The 19,106-nt window shown below is 42.5% G+C and overlaps 1 protein-coding gene across 3 annotated transcripts in view; it reads left to right on the forward strand.

Annotated features, from left to right (window-relative positions):
- Window positions 1-14,938, forward strand: part of ZCCHC7 (zinc finger CCHC-type containing 7) — a 120,186-nt gene extending 105,248 nt beyond the window's left edge. For all 3 annotated transcript variants that reach the window (XM_062628392.1, XM_062628390.1, XM_062628391.1), the window contains 3 exons: window positions 7,349-7,444; window positions 12,188-12,305; window positions 12,780-14,938. In XM_062628392.1, the coding sequence (XP_062484376.1) occupies window positions 7,349-7,444; window positions 12,188-12,305; window positions 12,780-13,222 (657 nt within the window). In that variant the 3' untranslated portion in view covers window positions 13,223-14,938. The remainder of the gene's footprint in view (window positions 1-7,348; window positions 7,445-12,187; window positions 12,306-12,779) is intronic.
- Window positions 14,939-19,106: the final 4,168 nt, after the last annotated feature.

Below are 19,106 nucleotides of genomic sequence, written 5' to 3' on the forward strand. Positions count from 1 at the left end.
TTTTTTTCTGTGTTTACTTCAATTTTAGCTGTGAACAGAAATTGCCTCAAAGCAAGTATCTAGTAAGAATGCTCTCATAAGAAAGTTATTTCAAGTGTGGTGCTTCCTTCTTGCACATCTGATGGTGAAAGGTGATTAGTAGGCGACATAAAGGTTAAAGAGAGAGAGGGAGAGAGGAAGCTGTAAATCATCTAGAATGACAGTAAAAATTAAAACCGTGGGGTTTGTTGGGCTCCCCAGTGTATTACCTAATAAATATAACCATGCTTCAGTTCTGTTCATCTTCTGGTGTTACAGGCTTTGCAAATGTTTGTGTTCAGATTACTGTATAAATGTATGTGTAAGTATGCATATACTTAGTGGAGTGAGGTGAGCGTGCGTGGTACAGTGCTGACCGGTGCTCTCTGCACGCGTACACCTGGGCACATATGTAACAATGTTTGGCCAGTCTCCTCATAAACATCTGAATAAAATATACATGTCCCCATGCATAAGTCTCCTCCTCCTCCCCTGCCTCTTCCCTGCCACCCACCTCCCCCACCCCACTTCAAAGCTTGTGGTCCTTTCTCCATCCTTGTACTAAAAGGTTTCTTTGTGAGCCAGGCCATTTGTCCATCATTGTTTGGGGGCCAAACAGTGGTAAAATACCCTGTCACCGATCCAGAGTGCTGTGAATGGCAGCTTCTCTCTGGACAATTGGCGGTGGTGCAAAGAAATATTCCTGAGAGGATTATTTAACCTTTCAATTTAGGGGGCACAAAGCCTGGCTGATTAATGAACTTTCTGATGGGCGCTGATAAGCGGATCTATTTCTTTATTTCCTCTAAAAGTGATTCCTTCTCCTGTCCCATATTACTATAATCTTAAACATAAAATGTGGCAAATAGATTAAAAAACAGCACTAAAGAGTTTATCTGGCTGGCAAACTGAAGGAGCTAAATTAAAATTGGTAATGAAAGCAGTGGCTGAGCCCTGTATATGGTTTTTAAATGTGCTGTGTATTTTGAAGAGACTTATTCTTCAGCTTGCCTGGTAATGACTGCTTTTGGTGCACAGTCCAGGGCTGGCTTCTGTTATCCACCCCCACCCCCCCCACCCCCCACCCCCCCCAAAAAAATGAGTTGTGTTATCTGGATGACTGCAGACACATATGCATCTCCCTTTCTCACTGCATGGGCAGACAAGGTCGATAGCATTACAAGGTATTTGTGGCAGTGCTTGTTTCAGTTTTCAGAGCTGCCAGTTTTCAGCCAGATTTGAATTACAAAAGAAGAAGCTGGCATGAAAATTGAAAGGGTTTATCGCCTAGTCTGAAGCCTCATAGCACATTGCTTATTTATGCAGTCCATTTGCACCAGGAAATGTAAAAAAGGAAATACATTTTAAAAATAAGGTCATAAAGACCCAGATATGTTTAAGATGGCAAATAAAATATAGATACCTATAATATCTTTCCAGGAAACGATTTCACTTAATGCTGCACATTACTTCAGAGGAGCGCTTATGTTACTGTCATAAATTTGTGCATTTGTGTCACTGTATAGGTAGTCTCTGGGGATTAAGAAGGAAGTGTTTGCTAACTTACTTTAAAATTAAAATAGAAGAAAGATAGGTTTGTAGTTTGAGAGCTACATCAAAAATAGGTGAAGTTTAATGCACTGTCCTATTTAAATAACATTTTGCATTGCGTGTAAAATTAGCCATGGACGACTGGATAGATGCCACCACCTTTGGAGAAGATTGGGATGCTTTTTAAACCATGAAGATTTTGAGGTATTCAGGGATTGTATTGTTGTTATCCTTACTATCTTGCATAAATTCATTTTCTGTATGAGCTTGAGATATTTTTGTCCATTTTTCAGAAAAGACTTTTTGAATTAGTATTTCAGTATTTTTTTTATCTGCTTGTAAGAGCATTGAAAGATTACATTCATTTCTTTTAAATATGTAATATTGTACTTTTTGTCTCTTCCTTGAATGTTTTCACACAGTCAATTGTAGATGCTATTTGCGTCTATTTAAACTGAGTTATAGAAATGTCCTATTTCTGTAGAAAATGACCGCTTCACAGTGTTTGTACTGTGGACAAAACAAGTTAAATTCCTTCTTTTGGAAAAGGTTTTGGTTTTCCAGACTGTGCAATCACAAAATAAAATTTTGTCCATGGATCTGCAATTTAATGTGTATCATGTACTTAAAAAAAAACAAACCCAAACCTAAAAGTTCAGTTAAATCACTGATTTCCTGATTATTTCATTTTGTTTTGTTGTTACCCAAAAAGGTGGAAAGAATGTTACAAGCACATTTAGTAAACACAATTACAAGGTGTAATTAGTGGAAAGATACTCACGTGTGACCTTCAGAACTGCTATTGGAAGAGCAAGTTTTTTTAGATAGCTGAATAAATGAAGAAATAAAATTGGTAAAGAAATTATTTGGTTTATAATTATTTGGGGAACTTAAAAATCAAAATACTAGGTTTCTATTTTTCTCCTTTATTATTATGCATCAAGCTCAATATGTTTCTGCCATGAATTTTCATGAGGGTTTTTACTACGTAGCATGTGTGGCTTAATGATGCAATCACCTGATAGACTAGGAAGACTCCAAAGGAGACGTTCCGGTCTGTTGTGTGCATAATATTTGTTTCAAAAATCTGCCTAATTAAGGAATTACCCAATGGAATGCAAGTCTACTGGGTGCATGACATGGTTAAAGAAAATAACAACAACAAAACCCCTTAGTATAATTACAATATTACATGATATCTTACATTGGCAATTTTGAATATAAGAGAATGGTGCTAACCTGCCATTGTTTCAGCTGGTATGCAAGTAGATTATGATAATCTGCAAAGGGAAAATGAAAGTATACATTTTGCAGTGATAGAGCTGTTCTGACTGTTTCCTTTTCCAACTTCAGTCTACAACCTATGGTGTGTAATGATTCATTTGATGATCATCTTTCAGTGGCTTAAGACATTGGTGAAACATCACTGCTAATGACTTTTACTCCCAGTCTTACATCTTGTTTGTCTCAGTGAATTGTACAAAACCAGACTGTGCAGTATGCAGAACTCATGCATTGGTTGTGGTGGGCGCATTGTTGGAAGGAATGCCCTGTGTTGGCATTTTGGGTTGTGTAGATGTCCTCCCCCTGCACTTCTTTCTTTAATCCACTGTTTAATTACTTATCTTTAGATTGCAAGAAGAAAAAAATACTAAAAATTATCTGATAGATTAGGTATGAGCATAACAATTGAAATAATGGAGCAGAAGAAATAACGCTCTCTTCTCAGCACACAAGAGTGGTGCTGGGTGATTTGGAAGTGGTATAAGTAGCCATAGCTAGCCAGCCCTGGGATGTGCTCAGTAAAGGTTTTATGAAATTATTCCCTCACATGCTAAAGCAGAGTTAGCCGAACTGGTGCTGGATGTAACAAAAAAAAAACCCAACCCTTCAGTGCAAGCCTTAAGCAGAGGCAGTGTGATGGTGAATGGACGCTGATGGATCGGTTGAGGGCATGACCTTGGTTTCACCTGATTACAAGAGTGGATGGCACAGTGAACTTTTCTGAATTTTATTTAGTTGTCAGAGTGGTTTCACTGGCACACGAGATATAGTGGGAAGCTTTTCTTTTGGCAGGTATTTTATCAGTTTGGGTTAGATGTATCTTGGTGAGTTATGAGAGGTGACTGCAGAGTGGGCTCCAGCTGCCCTTGGCTATCAGAGAAGCTGGGTGTGTGTCATTGTACTGGTCTGAATCATGAAGCGTGCCATGTTTGTCCAACATGGGCAGTTTCAGTTGCACAAAAGGGTCCTGCACATCGCTGAGCTCCATGCATCACATAATGCAGAGTAGCAGAGAAATACACAAAAATGGAGACCAGAAGATTTTCTGTAATTAGTGAGATTTAGCCAGATTGCAGATCCTAAGTAGTAATGAGCTTCATAAAAGCAAGCCTTCATTGGATCAAAGTCAGTGCAGATAAGGGGAGCTCAAGGTCACAGAGGGGGCTGCCCAGCAGGTCCATCTGCATAAAAAATTGCTGTCAGAAATAGGCCAGAGAGGCAGCTCTGGCATTTTGATCTCTTGGCCTTTGTCATGGAGATTCCTAGTTGAGAAGGGAGGAAGGCCAGTGTCCCAGATAATGATTAACTGTTTTAATGGCATTCATTCATTCATTCTGCACTAACTACTCATGCAGAAAAAAGGGTTATGTAAAATGACATTAGAAGAAAAATCATTTGTAATCATCGCATCAAGCTGCACTTTGAGGAGACATTAGGAGTAAATCCATGGCGTGGTAGGCTTATGCTTTTTCTTCTGATATTTACTGAGTTTGCTGGTGCATGAAAAGCTTTCAGCAAGAATAGCAGATGGGATGGACCTTTCATAGGTAATGTTATCTACCAAGTTATTACTTCTATATATTGATAGTGAAGTAATCTCCAAGATATCACCCTACAAATGTAGATTATTTAAATGTTTGTAAAAATCCCATAACCCTATAGCATAAAGAAGCTATGCTGATGAATAGTTTATTTTGTACCCATATGACTGGAGTCTTCAGATGCCTTTTTAAGCCCTAAATAAATAGAAAACAGAGGGTTTATAACACAAGGGTTTCCTTTTTTCTTTAGCTTTGGAAAGGGGTAAAGTTATGTAGAGTTGTAATCTGACCTGCAAGTATTCAGTTTAATTTCTTTACTTGAATGTGACCTTTTCTATTAACTAAACAGAAGTAAATGGGGTGGGGGGAGCTGGCTCAGAGCGGGGGCAGTTGGGGTTACAGGGGCTGTGACGTCTGTGGGACTCCTGCTGTAAACGGAAGCCCCACTGTACGTGTTTACACCCAGTTTTCAGGTGGTTTTAGCTGGTCCCTAGCAAGACCAGGGTGCTTGGCAGGTAGTGAAGGGATGGGAGCAGGGTGGGAGTGCAACCAGCATTTGGCACAGCTGTTGAGTTCCAGCTCTCAGAAATGCGCTGAGAACTGCAAGTGTTTGGTGCTGGGAGGCAAACCCAACAGCGAATGCCAGGCATAACTTATGAGCCAGGTGAGCTATTTGCATCTCCTGCTGTGTGTTTAACTGTTGGATTACACTGAAGCACCTAGTGAAGGAGTGTGTAAAGGCTCTTCACATACTAATTTAGCTATATAAATCACTACAGTGCTTTGGTGAGCATGGTCCATTTCTTGTCAGTATCCGTGCAGCTGGCATGTATTTTCAAAAGACCAATTCAAAACAATGGAAGATCTTACTTATCTTTCCTGTAAATAGTAGCAGTGTTTTGAAGTCAGTGTGAGTTTTACTAGAGTTTCAACGCAAGAACACTAGCAATGGCCAAAATCATACTTACTTGCATTTGGGGATGACCATTCACCAGAGGAAGGAGTGAGATCCTTCAGCAGACATTTTAGCAGGCAACATCTTGGAATGTAAAGGATTGTATCTCTGGAATAAGACATGGTTATTGTTATTGTTATACTGCACCTTGCAAAGACCAAATAGTATAATCATGTCATTTTCAGACTGATGTTATGGTGAAAAGGCCTACTTGGCAGAAAGTAGTGGTCTTGATTTTATTTTTGACAGCTGTGTTGCGCTAGTATTCTGGTCACGAAGCTCTTGAGCAGACAGGGACTGACTGAGGGAACCTTCTGGGGCTTTGTGGCAGCATCCCAGTGTGGGGCTTCAGTGGACTTCAGCTTTGAAAGCAGATTTAATATGGCTAAAATTCTACATGGTGGGAAGGCAGAGGAAGATATCACTCGTAGGGTTTATTTTAGCTTTTTAGGAGCCCTGTCCAAAGTGGAGGTGATTTCTGGGGCCACTCCTAATGCTGAAAACTAACTAGAATACAAGTGATTGATCCAGTAAATTAAACCCACAGATTTTTCCTCAAGGGGATGTTAGCATTTGGTGGGGTGTTTTTCCTTGCCTGTTCAATGTATTTATGGTAAAAGAATACCTGAAAAACTAAGCTGCTTTAGTAGGTCACACGCTGCTGTTAGCTGGAGAGCTCTTGCTGTAAGACATGGATGAAAAATATATAAATTAATTTATAGGTGGCGGGTTTTTTTCCTTTCCTTGTTTTCCTGCCTTTTGTGACAAATCACTGTTGGATGTGTCCCTCTGCCTGGTCTTCCTTTAGCCTTCTCCTGGTGAGTGAATGTGAACTGAGGAACGTGAATCAGAAACACGCATTTAAACCCAAGGCTGAAGAGGTTCAAAATAAGGTGACCCTGCAGGTGTGATCAGATTAATAAAAAACAGCATTGGAAGATTTCTGTTGTTTCTGCCTATTTTACAAGTACTGCTGTCATTCTTCTGGAGGCCTATGTGGAACACAGCAGCTCTAACAGTGGAAGTATAGGGTGAAACAGTTTTAAAGAAAAAAGCAATTAGTGTCATGAGCTTTACCAAATGCTACTTTTTTTGGAAGTGCATGCAGTGCTGGAAACAGTAAGGTCGCTGTTTTGCCCTGTTGGATTTTAGCTAGAATTCATGCACCCTTTGTTCATACCCATTCCAACAGTATAGGCTCTGTGGCTGTTATTTTTCGAGGGGATGAATGTGTTGTGTGTGAGGAAAGTAAAGGTATAGACAGTATGTTCATTTATTCCACTTAGTGGTACTAAATGGGGAAAAGAAAAAGAGCTGCCTGTTCCCTTGAATTTGATGGAGCACGCTATATCTTCCTTCACCTTATGTAAGTCCCAGGAGCAGCTGTGGACCACAGGATGGTGTGGTCTCTGCTGGGAGCAGAACCAGTTCCCCATTCTCTTCGAAAGACTGACAGGTCCTCCTGCAGTGTGCCTACTCCTGGGCACTGCTGTTGGAAGCGAACATAAGCTTGGGAATGCAGTGGGTGAAGGTCCCGTATCTCCATCAGATCTTTGCTGTATTGCTTTAAGCAAGGCTAGTTCAGCAATACACAAATGTGCCTCTCCAGCTGGTGGATGCAATAGCTGATGGCCCTATGTGTCCCAGGGGATGGTGGGGCACCTGTGAGAGCCGGAGGGGGTTGGAAGACAAGACGGAGGAGAAAGAGATGAATCAACAGTTTGTTTTCTTGTATTCAGAGCTGAAATAACAGGGTCAGGTGGAATAGATACAGGGGATGCCTCTTCCCACCTCATTTGTGATGCTCAGTCTGAACCTTGCTCTGCAAAATTAGAGTCATATGAGCCACTTGCTTCTTTTTCAAACATAATATTCCAACAGCAAGCAGGAATGTTTTGATTTAAGCATAATAAAATTATATTTATGTCATTTAAATTTGTCTTTAATTCAGCATTCAGAATACTGCCAAACCTAATTCTTGCCTATTTCTATCTTTCAGACAAAGCCAGGACCCATCAAGGCAGCCAGTTCTCACTCTGAGCGCTCTGCTGTAGTGTACTGCTACAACTGTTCCCAGAAAGGACATTTTGGATATGTAAGTTTAGCAGTCTCTGCATTAACATTAAATGTATCCCTTGGGTGGTTCATCTCCGACATGCTACGTGTTTGGAGAAAAGAGCTGGGAGAGTCAAGCTAATCATCTATGAAGGGCCACTCCAATGAAATTAATTTTGGGGAGAATATTGGAAAATAAACAGTTGGTAAACACAGCTTTTTTTTTTTTTTTTTCCTGCCGTGTTCAACATCATGTAAGGTTTTTTCACCACAATCAGCCTGACAATTTGAAATCCCATTTTAGGAATTTTCTGTTTCTGCCTGCTTTTAATGTTCTTCACTTGTAGTTTCTTAGTTTAATTCAGCATCTGAATTAAGGTTGACATTATCCTTCTGTAAGGTGTACAAACATTATGAGCCTTAAGTGGCTTCAGTAAAAACTGGAGATCTGCTGCATCTTCTGGGGTTGCTTGGTGTGATGCTTATCACCTTTTTCAGGCCCCTTTTGTGACAAGTGCAGCTCTCCATCTGCAAATACCAACACCAAACAATGTTAGTTCTTTTCTTTTATGGAATAAATTCATGAGGCACAAGTATTCTAGAAAATGAGTGTTACTCATGCATTGGATAGGTGAAGTTTATAGTTTCCTGCAGCTTAGAGATAGCAAATTCCTTCCTTCTCCTGCATGCTTTGTGTGTTGGCTCCTACAGCTACTGAATATGTGTTGTTAAAAGCTTGCTGCTGTTTCCACCTGAGCAGTTAATCCGTGTGGGAAATAGTGGGACAGGTATGGCAGGTTTGCTGGGATCTTCTCATGGCAGAGCTGAAAGATGAATGGAAGATTTTCAGTGCTGAGCTGTCTTTGGAGAAAAGTGAAGATTTTCTTCTTGGAGCTAAGGCCGTTGTGTACAACCAGGAGACATGGCTGCCTGCTGCCCTGGATTGGGAGGGGCAAGAAATAAGCAGCTGTTGCAATCCAAGCTTGGTGAGAGACCATTGTATGCCGCCAGCGTGGTGTCACCCTTGGCATGGGTACAGACACTGGCTTGACTGTGGTACAGGAGTCCAAATCCTTGGCTTCATCTGCAGGACATCTGCTCAAGGCACTGCTGTGTGTGCAGCAGCAGCGTGATTCCTCAGCAGCACAGTCATGCAAACGAGCTTGTTCTGGTGTTTGGGAACTAGAGCTGATAATGCCTATGAAAACAGCACTGGAACTGATGCTGTTAAACAAAACCAGAATAAAACCCCTGCCAGTGATATGGACTCTAAAATGGACATATACAATAAAAACAGCAGTGAGAGGATTGAAGAAGGAAGTGAGCTGACTGCCAGCAATGGATAAGGAACATTTTACTAACCTGTCAAAAAATGGCATTTGAGGAAGGCAGACAGCTGTACATGGATACAAATACAGCTGCTGTAACAATGATTTGTAAATATGTGGGAGGAGCTGATAGCTTGGATGGAAAATGGTGGTAACTGTCTGAAAATTAGTAAGGCGGTAAAGTGACTCAAGGGCAACACTTTCCAGTTATCAAAGCTAAAGAAGGTAAGATAGTGTTTTTACTAGTGTATGAGGAGCAGAAATAGCCTGAGCAATGACAGAATGGAGAAGTCACACTCACAACACAGAAGGGCAAAAATACCAGACTTCCTATATGCATACAGAAAAAGAACCAGGACACACATCAGATTATGTGATGATAACTGAGCATTTGCCCTCTAATCATTAAACTTCCTGTCCAAAAATGGATGAGGAAATTGGACTGGGAGCCTGGATGTGAATCTGCACAGTGACCCAGCTGGACAAGGAACACTTCTGAGGTTTGCATCTCTCACTGACTGAGAAAGCTGAGAACATAATCAGTGCCTGAGTTCATGTGGTGAGCTGCTCTGTCAGCTTGGAAGATCTGCCTGTAATTTAAGGGTGAAAAAGGATTTTTGTTTTTAATGTTAATATTTTTAACAGAAAAAAAAATACTTATGATGGCAAGCATCTTAACGTTTTTCCGATTTCTATACGTCAGGAATTATGTTCTATTGCTTTTTTTGTGCAGTTAAAGCAGATGAATAACAAACTGACCAAGAAGACAAGGCTAGGGTTAGTTTCTTATAGATGCACCATAACCTGTGCTTCCCACTCTAGTCCTTTCCTTCCATGTTGCCATTTTATCTAGTTTAGGAACACCTGAAATTCCTTTTGTTTGGTAGAGGTCTAGGAAGAGCTTTCCTAGACATAGAGGCAAGAGCAAAAACCTTACTAAATTCCAGAGTTAACTGTGGAGTTCTGGTAAGACCATCATTGCAGACCACTTCTTGTTTGTAGAAGTGGAAACAGTTAAGATATAAAGTGTCAGAGGTGGCATCGCCTGACTGTTATGTTTCCTGAATTTGCTTTATTTCTTATTGACAGACATGGTCTGTCTCTTATGATCCATAAGAGACAGACCATGTCTCTTATGGATCCATAACATTAATGCGTGGTCATCTTAGGGTTCATCCCCATTGGAAAGTTAAGAAGGAGGGTAAGTTAATGAGGAACAGCCTATTGCATTATTCAGGCTGCAGCCAGTTCTCAAGGCAGTAGTGATAAGGAGTTGTACAGTATCTGCAGATGTGCCTTGCATTCACATCCAGTATGCCAATCACACACTCTTGCAGGTTGGTAGCAGGCTCTGCTTTCCATCCTCTGTATGAAACCTCTAGCACTGAAGACTGTCCCAAGAGTATTTAACATTACACAGTGTATGGCAGCAGTGGCAGCTTACTTGAGAGGGAAGGATATATCCAAGTGCGTGTTGGACATTGCTGAGTTAAAAAGGAGTGCTGATTTGGGTGGCATGTGCATTTCATTCACTACAGCTTCTCTCTCTTGTCAGCACATTAACAGAACAAAAAGAAGGAATGGCCACACATCTGGAGAGCAAGCCCTAGATTTGAAGCAGGATCTCAAGCAGTACATTTCACAGGTGTCACACAAAGATGAGTGTGTCTTTGCATACTCCTGTGTAAAGACAATCTGTGTCATTTTCAGTGATCTCTGGCAATGTTTAGGGATAACATTTTCTTTCATTTATTCCAAATAGACAGGCATCTTTGTGCCTGCCTAAAGGCCAGTCTTAGGTTTAACTAATATGAAACACAGGTATTTGAAGTGCCATTTGTCTGTTACTCTTTTCACTTGTCTTAAATCCAGGGAAGGCAGATAGAGAACCCTGGAAAGGTGAGAGAGAAGGTTTCTTTGTGGTTTGATAGGTGGCTGTTCAAGGTGTTCAGTGTGAAATGCAATCGACTTCCAGGATATGCTTTTCTCGGTTGAATAGCTAATGATAACAGCCTCAGGCAATGGATGGACTTGCATGCCCCTTCTAGGTCCCTTTCAGCATAATTTCGCAGTGGGGTATAAGGCTGATCCCTCAGACTTGGGTAGGCTCCAGCTACGAGCTGCCATTGCTCATCCACAGTCCTCTGAGCAGGTAAAGAGAAGCCAGTTGTCACATAGCCTAACAATACCCTTTTGGAGGACACCATGGAGAACAGCATGATTCTTCATTTAATTTCAGCCAAGGAAAGGCCAAATACAAGCTGAGAAATATGAAATACATGCAAAATGCATCTTTGATGTACTCTGCCTCTGAGAAAGAGAGGGGAGGAGGCAAGAGGACACACAGGGAAAAGGGGGTGCTAGAGGTGGCACTGGAAATAATAAACAAAAGAAGGAAAGCTGCTTAGCTTGTAGTGGAAACATCAGGGTGAGTGAAAGATCCTGACAGTTTCTTGAGAATAGCAAGGCCCAGACTTCACTAGATTTGGGCAGTATCCAAGAAGTAGAAAGATGATTGCTAAGCACAACAGCTAACAAGCAATTTGCAAGGATAGAAATATATATATATATCACATGCTACTCTGAGAAAAAAAAAAAAAAAAGGAAAGAACTGTGGGAAACATCCCAGTAAGCCTGACTCACAGACATCGCTAAAACTAAACAGCAGTGGAATAATTCACATTGCTGAATGAAGTGTTTGGGAATAGGCTGACATGCACATGATACAAGAGCCAACCGCTTCCTCACCACAGATAATCGTTTCAGGCTCCTGTCCACTTCCCTACAATCTGATGTGTTTGCACAGCACTCACCTGTAGGATTTGGTTTTCGATTACATCTGTGAGAAAACTGCAGCAGCTAGACTGTCTGCACATGCACAGTGTGGGGAGGATGCTGCGCCCAGCTCCTCATCACTGCTTACTTCCCCTTCAGCCAGTCCCACCCTTGCAGTCTGCCACATTTCTGCACATACTTCCAGCCCAAATGATGTAGTTTAAAAGAGATTCCCTGCAATAAGAAGCATTTTCCTTTCAAGGAGACTGGGTATGTAGCTGTGCTGGGAGAGCAGGAAACAGCTGGTGCGGGGGGACCTGTCCTGACTGCAGGCAGGACAGCCCTATACCCCGGATCCTACAGCTCTGCTTGCAGTCCGCCTCATTTACCTAGTGCTCACCTCCTTCTAGACCTCTGCTTCTGTCGGTGCTACAGATGTGTAGGAACTGCAGGAAGACATAGGATTCCTTCCATTTGCTACAAGAGAACTGCAGCTTGGCTTATGTTACGTATGTTTCTCTGTGTGCACAGGAAGGGTTATTGGATGTTAATAGAATTATGAGTGTTTAAACAATTGCTGGCCACATCCTCCACAGGTGCAGACCAGCATCTCCAGAATCTGACTGATTTTCCTTCCAGACAACTCAGCCACATCTAGTGACTTAAAATGTGTTTTGCAGGAGTGCTCAGAAAGGCGGATGCATGGAAGCATGTTCCCTTCTTCTCCATTCATCTGCTACTATGATGATGAATACGATCTCAAGAGAAGGGCGAACAGATTAAAAAGAAAGGTTGCAGGTACAGTATGTTTTGTGAGATCTCTCCTGCCTTTCAGTTCTTCAGAATACCTTTTTCTGTGTTTAATGTTTTCAGAAATTTTGTGGGATTACTTTCACATACTGGGAAGGCTATAGGGATTTGCAGGTAGTCTTAACAGTAGTATAAGATGTGTGACTTTATTCAACCCTGACTATCATGGAAATTATTGTGGCAAAGTCACAAGGTGGATGTTGTCAGATGTTTTGATTCTAAAAAATCCACTGAGATTGAAAATGCTATAAACTAGCTGGAAGAGGATTAAGATGTAACTTGTTAAGATTCTAGTCTGCTGACAGAAAAAAAAAAACAAACAAACAAAACTATGAAAAAATCTACCAGAGATGAATTTTTGTCTAACCAACTTCATAAATACACAAGGACAGCTGTGATGGCTTGAGCACTATGTTTTAGGTGTTTTGCATGCATATTGAAAGGCACTGCTCTGTTTTACAGAACTATATGAAGCTGGCCTTCTGCCTGAAAAGCCAGAGACACCATGGCAGGAGGAGGAACATGAAGGGCACAGCCGTAAGAAAAAGAACAAGCCTTGGAAAGAACATCGGAAACATAACAAAGATGGCAAGTGTCACAAAAGGGTGAAGATGTCCCAGGCAGAGAAACACAGAGAAGAGAAACACAGGAGTGATGTTGAAATCAGCCGCAACCTGGAAGAGGACTTCCCTAGAGGGTGTAAAAGGCAGGCATGTAAGGGCAGCAAAATCCATCACAAGTTCATTTTCAAGGCATTCTCAGGCAGCAAGACTGCTTACACGCAGGAGCCTCTGAAAGGTGCTAAAAGAAAGAAGAAATGGAAAAAGCGGAAAGATGCTAGTGCTGGTAACACAGAGAATTTATTCCTCATAAAACAGAAGAAGAAGAGGTCTTCTTCCTGGTGATGAGGAAGTAGATAAGTAGCACTGGCAATTAGTGACTCCAGTTCCTCTTCTCTTTATTTTTGTCCCTCTCTTAGTACACTGAATTTGAGTCCACCCCTGAACCCACATGGGCATGCCCAGGCACAAGTCACACCCTGAATTCTGTTACCAGAAGGGAATGCTCTGTCTGTCATGAACTGGCCACTTGACAGGCAGCCTTAGTGCTTGTGCCTGGAGTGGCAGTACTTTTCAGCAGTCCCAGTCTAGGCTATAAGTTTGTTTTCATTGCTTGGGTAAAAGGGAGGTAAAAGGGGCTGTGCTTGGTTTGGTAGCTTTTTTTTTTTTATCAGTGAGGTGTTGCTCTGCCTGCCGGAGCAGGATGTGTTGCTAGGGAACACAGTGCCTTTGGAGCTGATGGTGGAGAGACTCTCATGTTAGGAGAAGCTGGAATGCAGACCAGGGATGTGGATATAAAGCATGTTTCCTGCAGCCACTCAGTATTTTCCAGCTTGCAGCTGGGCACTGTTTCACTTCAGTCCATCCCAGAATGAGGGTGTTGCAAAGTCATTGGCTTGCACTTTGGGATTTGACAGTCTTGTGCCTCATGCTCCATGGATCCATATCCATGATGTGGATCCATCACCCCCAGTGCCACAATTTTTAGTGCACAGGCCCATTCCCTCTCTTTGCCAACCAGTCAGCAGGGCAGGAGAAAGCATCTGAAAACAGAATTTACATCTGAAATTAAATATGTCCTGTCCCCCTTGATGTGGAAGTTATTTCTGGTGAAAAGATAGGAGAGTATGAAAGATTTATTTGGTTCCACACATACTGTGTTAAAATTTAGTACTTTTTTTAAGATAGGTATTTTTGTACACTGGAATTAAATGTGTTTAAAAGCTTTGTAAGAAGTGCTTAATCAAAGAAACACCCAAAATAAAACTTCACAAGGGATATAAAAAAACTGTAGCTTTATTTCACATTTTCTCGCATTACTAAGCATAATTAAAACCAGTTTTCTTCTCTTTCATGAGCTGAAACTACATCACCTCTGGCAAGAGAGTCTTCTGGTTTTGAAAAGGAAATAATGACTCATGACCTGCTCCATCCTATACCACTCCTTTTGCTAAGCAATTGATGGTAACTAACAGCTCAGTTTCAGAAAAGTGCATGTCCTCTCTTAATTTTACTAAGAAATAGGCCTTTGGCTATGGTTGTGTTTTAAAATTGGAAAGCATTTGTAACCTGTGCTAATTTAAGGGCATCTGAGAAACTGATACAGGTACACTAGAAACACTTCAGGATTATCATTCTGCCAGTAGTATTCTTTGCTGGTACTCCCTGAATTCATCGGCTTTTTGTTTGGCAAAGTTGCCAGTGAGAACACTGGTATTTTAGTGACCATATCACCTCATCTCAGAGGTGGCTGGAGTAGAGCTACACCTGCATAATACTTGAGAACCTAATGCCCTGTTTTGCTTATGTGTGTGTCCTTGCTGGCAACCAAAGTTTAATTTCAGTGATCACTTGATTGCAAAGTTCCTGACGATACTGAAAAAGTAAATCAGTTTTAGCCCTAATAAAAGATAATAATAAAAAAAATGAAGAAAATACTAATTCCATTCCTGAAAAGGCTCTACCCTAACATTGAAACTCATCTTTTCTTGTATGCTGAATTTTGCATCTTGTCTTCCAGATGTGTTTCCTCCACTGTTTTTCAAGCTAATATTGAACAAATCGGGGTGGGGGGGAGGAGTTAAGGTAAAAATGTCTCAGCCAAATCGTGGCCTCACCATTTTCTTCACTGTACAGTTGTGTGATAACAACTGGTATCCCTGGGAGTGTTCACAAACCATGTAGACGAGACCCTTACTGACATGGTTTAGTGGTGGCCTTGGCAGTGCTGGGGAGCGGTGGGACTTGATCTTCAAGGTCTTTTCCAACCTGGTCAATTCTATGGTTCTGACCCGCAGAAACCTGACTGTAGGTTGTGACTTGTACCTGTCACTGGCAATAACTGTTGCAAGCACCAGATGATACATTTTTGATGGAAACTTCCCTTGATTTTTCTTCTGAGTCCTACAGATACCTAACCTGGCCCTTGCTCTGATACATGTTTTGCTTGTTGATGCAAGACAGTGAGTAAAAGCACAGGGAAGTGGGGTATTTGGAAGCATATGAAGAGAAAAAAAGGAACACTTGGAAGCAGATAGGAGCTTGATGAAGGAGTTCCTGGCAACATTGCAGGTAAATGCCAGGATCTAAGTGACCAGGGACCGGTGCTGCAGTGCAGCTCCCATAAGCTGCTGACCATCAGGCAGCAAAACTGTGTTAAAGGAAACAACATGCTGCAGAAACATACATAAACTGGAGCAATAACCACAAGTCTACTTAGGTCATGGCAGGTTAAGACATCAGCTCAAATACTACTTTATGTCAGGCTTTGCACAGCAAAAGAGGGCAGATCTGCTGTGGAGGGCCCACTAGAGAATTTGGAGGTGATTCAGAGGGCCAAGATAATGCAGCTATCAAGGAAAGGCTGACTTGTTTTCTAGAGGAAAGGCTAAATGGATAAATAACGTGCAAAGTAAAATTTCTGTTCTTAATATGGGAGTCAGTAGAACAGCAAAGCATGCATTTAAAGAATAGAAAGACACTCAGAATAGTGTGTAACTGAGCCACTAAGAAAAAAGACCCTAAAATGGTAAAGCTGACAAGGGGACAGCAGCGGGCTGCCTGAGGGGGCATGCTGTCTTGCTGGTGGATTTCAGGAAAGAGTTGAACAACCTGGTGGAGATCATAGAATCACATAGTATCTCCAGAGACAGCGCATCTACCAACTCTCTGGGCAACTTGTGCCAGTGTTCTGCCACTCTCATTGTAGAAGATTTCTTCCTCATGTCCAGCCTGAATCCCCCATGATGAGGTTGTCACCCCTCATCCTGTTGCATCAGTCCCTGCTAAAATGTCTTTCCCCATCTTTCTAATAGGCTCCTTTTAAGAACTGAAAGGCCACAATAAGGTCTCCCTGGAGCCTTGTCTTCTCCAGGCTGAACAACCCCAACTCTCTCAGCCGTTCCTCATAGCAGAGGTGCTTCATTCCTCTGATCCTTTTTGTGGCCCTTCTCTGGACCCTCTCCAACAGGTCCATGTCTTTCCTGTACTTAGGACTTCGGAGCTTGACACAGTACTCCAGGTGGGGTCTCACCAGAGCAAAGTAGAGGGGAAGAATCGCTTCCCTTGACCTGCTGACTACGTTTCTTTGGATGCAGCCCAAGATACAATTGGCCTTCTGAGCTGCAAGTGCGCATTGCCCACTCATGCTCTATCTTTCATCCACCAGTACCCCTAAGTGCTTCTCCTCAGGGCTACTCTCAATCCCTTCACCCCCAGCATGTATTGATTGATACCAGAGGTTGCCTTGACCCACTTGCAGGACTCTGCACTTGGCCTTGTTGAACCTCATGAAGTTCACGTGATGAAAGAGGTGGCTGAGCAAGCTGATGAGTGGATGGACCAATGAGGTCCCTTCCTTCAGCAGTCTTAGCAGCCTGGTCCTGCCCTCCCTCATGCATAAGCAGCAGTGCCCTGAGCTGCTATTGGGTAGTGCGAAGTTATGCATGCCCACCCTCAAGCACTGCGGGAACAGAGAGCAGGAAAATGAAGACATCCCACCAGCTGCACGGGACTGCCTGTCCTCAGCAATTGCTCGCCAGCCTGGAGGAGTGCTCAGGTGGCTGAAAGTCAGTGCCCCACATCTCCCAACAGGTACACTCTACTCCAGTTTCAAAATCTTCCCTCAGACTGGGAGTTCTAGCCTCCTTACACATGGAAGTGACAGGGTGCAGTGAGAACACGGATTTGTCTCTTGCCCACCACTGGGGCTGTAGCAAGACCCTCATTTGCAGACCTGTTTCCAGCCTGAGATGGAGTTTCATGGTGTACGGACAGTCAGTGAACCTTCTCTCCCCAGATCTTTAAACTTCACCTGGACCAGTGAGTAAATCATCGCCACTTACCTGCTGGAGGAGAGCCAAGCGTCTGGTCTGTGTGCCCATGCTGGGGCCTCCACTCCCAGGTCTCTTTCTTGGGCCACTTGAAAAAAAATGGGTTTTGTCCTGCACCAGTGGGCTGCCACTCATAATCAGTGCCCCTCAGCACTACCAGTAGAGCTTCTGTCCAGCAGCTGATGCATTTTACAGACCTTAGCCTAAAAATAATACAGTTGAAGATGTTTCTGCATGAGATAAGAAGGATAGGATAAGGAAAATAGCTGAAGGGGTAAAGCGTTTTCCACAATCAAAAATATCACTACATTAGGTACTACTTAAAGGAAAGTACTGCATTAAAATCCTGTTCTTGGCCTGGTGACTTGCAGACTTGAGTTACTTTCATCAAGCTCCATTTTATCCTATTAAACCAAAATGTATTTCAGCTTGTCAGTCCTCCCACCTGCTTTTTTCCCCCCTCCTTTAAAGAACTGTCAGTCTTTACTCCAGAGATGCCTGAGACTGAAAAACATGCTTATCCCAGGAGAGGATAGTGTCTTGAGGTCACAGTTGATGTGCACTGGTGAAGCAACATGAGGAAACCTACACTGCGTGAATAAATAAAGGACTGTAGCTCAGCCCAGACTCAGTGGAGGAGACAAGATGGATGGATCAAAAGGTCAGAGTCTTGTTTGATAATGGGGGCAGTTGTCCCAGGAGTGAAGAGGAGAGTATTTGGTCTATCATTTGTTGCAGCCTCTACGCACCAAGGTTGAGGAAGAAATGAATACTTTTGATTTGAGGTGTACATCTCTGCAGCATACCAGCAAGCAGTAGAAAGGAATTAAATGTGTCTTTGTAATATAGTGGACTAGAGGGCTGGCTCCTCCTTGCAACTTTCTTTTCCCTGAAGTCTGCCTTATATACATATATATGCATATATATATACACATATTTATATATAAAAAACATTTTTCTTAGTATATATTCTTATATACATTCTAGCTAATGTATTTTTTATATATTTTAATACATTTTATATCAAACATATTATAAATATTATATATATATTATTTATATTTACATATATATATATATATATATATATATATCGAGGTACAAGATATTGTAGAATCTGCTAGAAAAGTCATTTAACCAAGCATGTCTGAGCTACACAGCCACCCTGTACTGCACCACTGTGAATAGTGACCAGAATTTTCAATACCAAAGCCAGGCTGCACGGCCCCAAACAGCTCCAAAGGAGAGGTCTGAAACCTGTGGCAGAAAGATGATCTGCTCCCATGTCACCAGTGCTGTGTGGCTCTCCAGCCACATCCCTGGGGAAGCATCAGACATGAGCAGCATCCTTTTGATGGCAGGACTAAAATTTGGGGCTTCCCCCATCAGACAGCACTGGTACCGAGGTGCAGGGTCCCATGATGTTCTGACCAGAGTGTGCTGCCTCCTCCGAGTTGGCACTGCTCATCTGGCAGCAGCATTAGGCAGTCTGTTCTGGACACCACAGCTCTCCAGTCTGACTTCCTGTTTGCCAGCAAGCTGGTACAGATGTTTGCCCTAGGGGGTCCCTAGAGTGTAATGTCAGCTGCTGATCTTCCTGTGGCACCAGGGCACCACAGCACAGAGCTGTGTCCCAGTCCTGCCCGTGCAGAGGCTGCAGTGAAAGCAGGAGTGGGGTGTCCTGGCACTGAGGACATGCAGGCTTAATGACAGAGGAGGGAGCAATTATCACCTGGTTTTGGTGTGTGGAGCCAAAGCCCAGACATGTATGCCTAAAACCTGCTGCTGAGCCAGGAGCAGAGTGCAGGCATGGCCCGCATCACCCTTAAAACCATCCTTCTTCCCTCTCAGGCAAGGAGCTGCAGCTGCACTGCTGGCTTAGCAGGCTTGGCAGACCC

This window comes from Pezoporus occidentalis, unplaced genomic scaffold (assembly GCF_034315485.1).
Source record: "Pezoporus occidentalis ecotype Australia unplaced genomic scaffold, CSIRO_AGI_Poc_V1 ctg315, whole genome shotgun sequence".
In the NCBI taxonomy this organism is placed as follows: domain Eukaryota; kingdom Metazoa; phylum Chordata; class Aves; order Psittaciformes; family Psittacidae; genus Pezoporus; species Pezoporus occidentalis.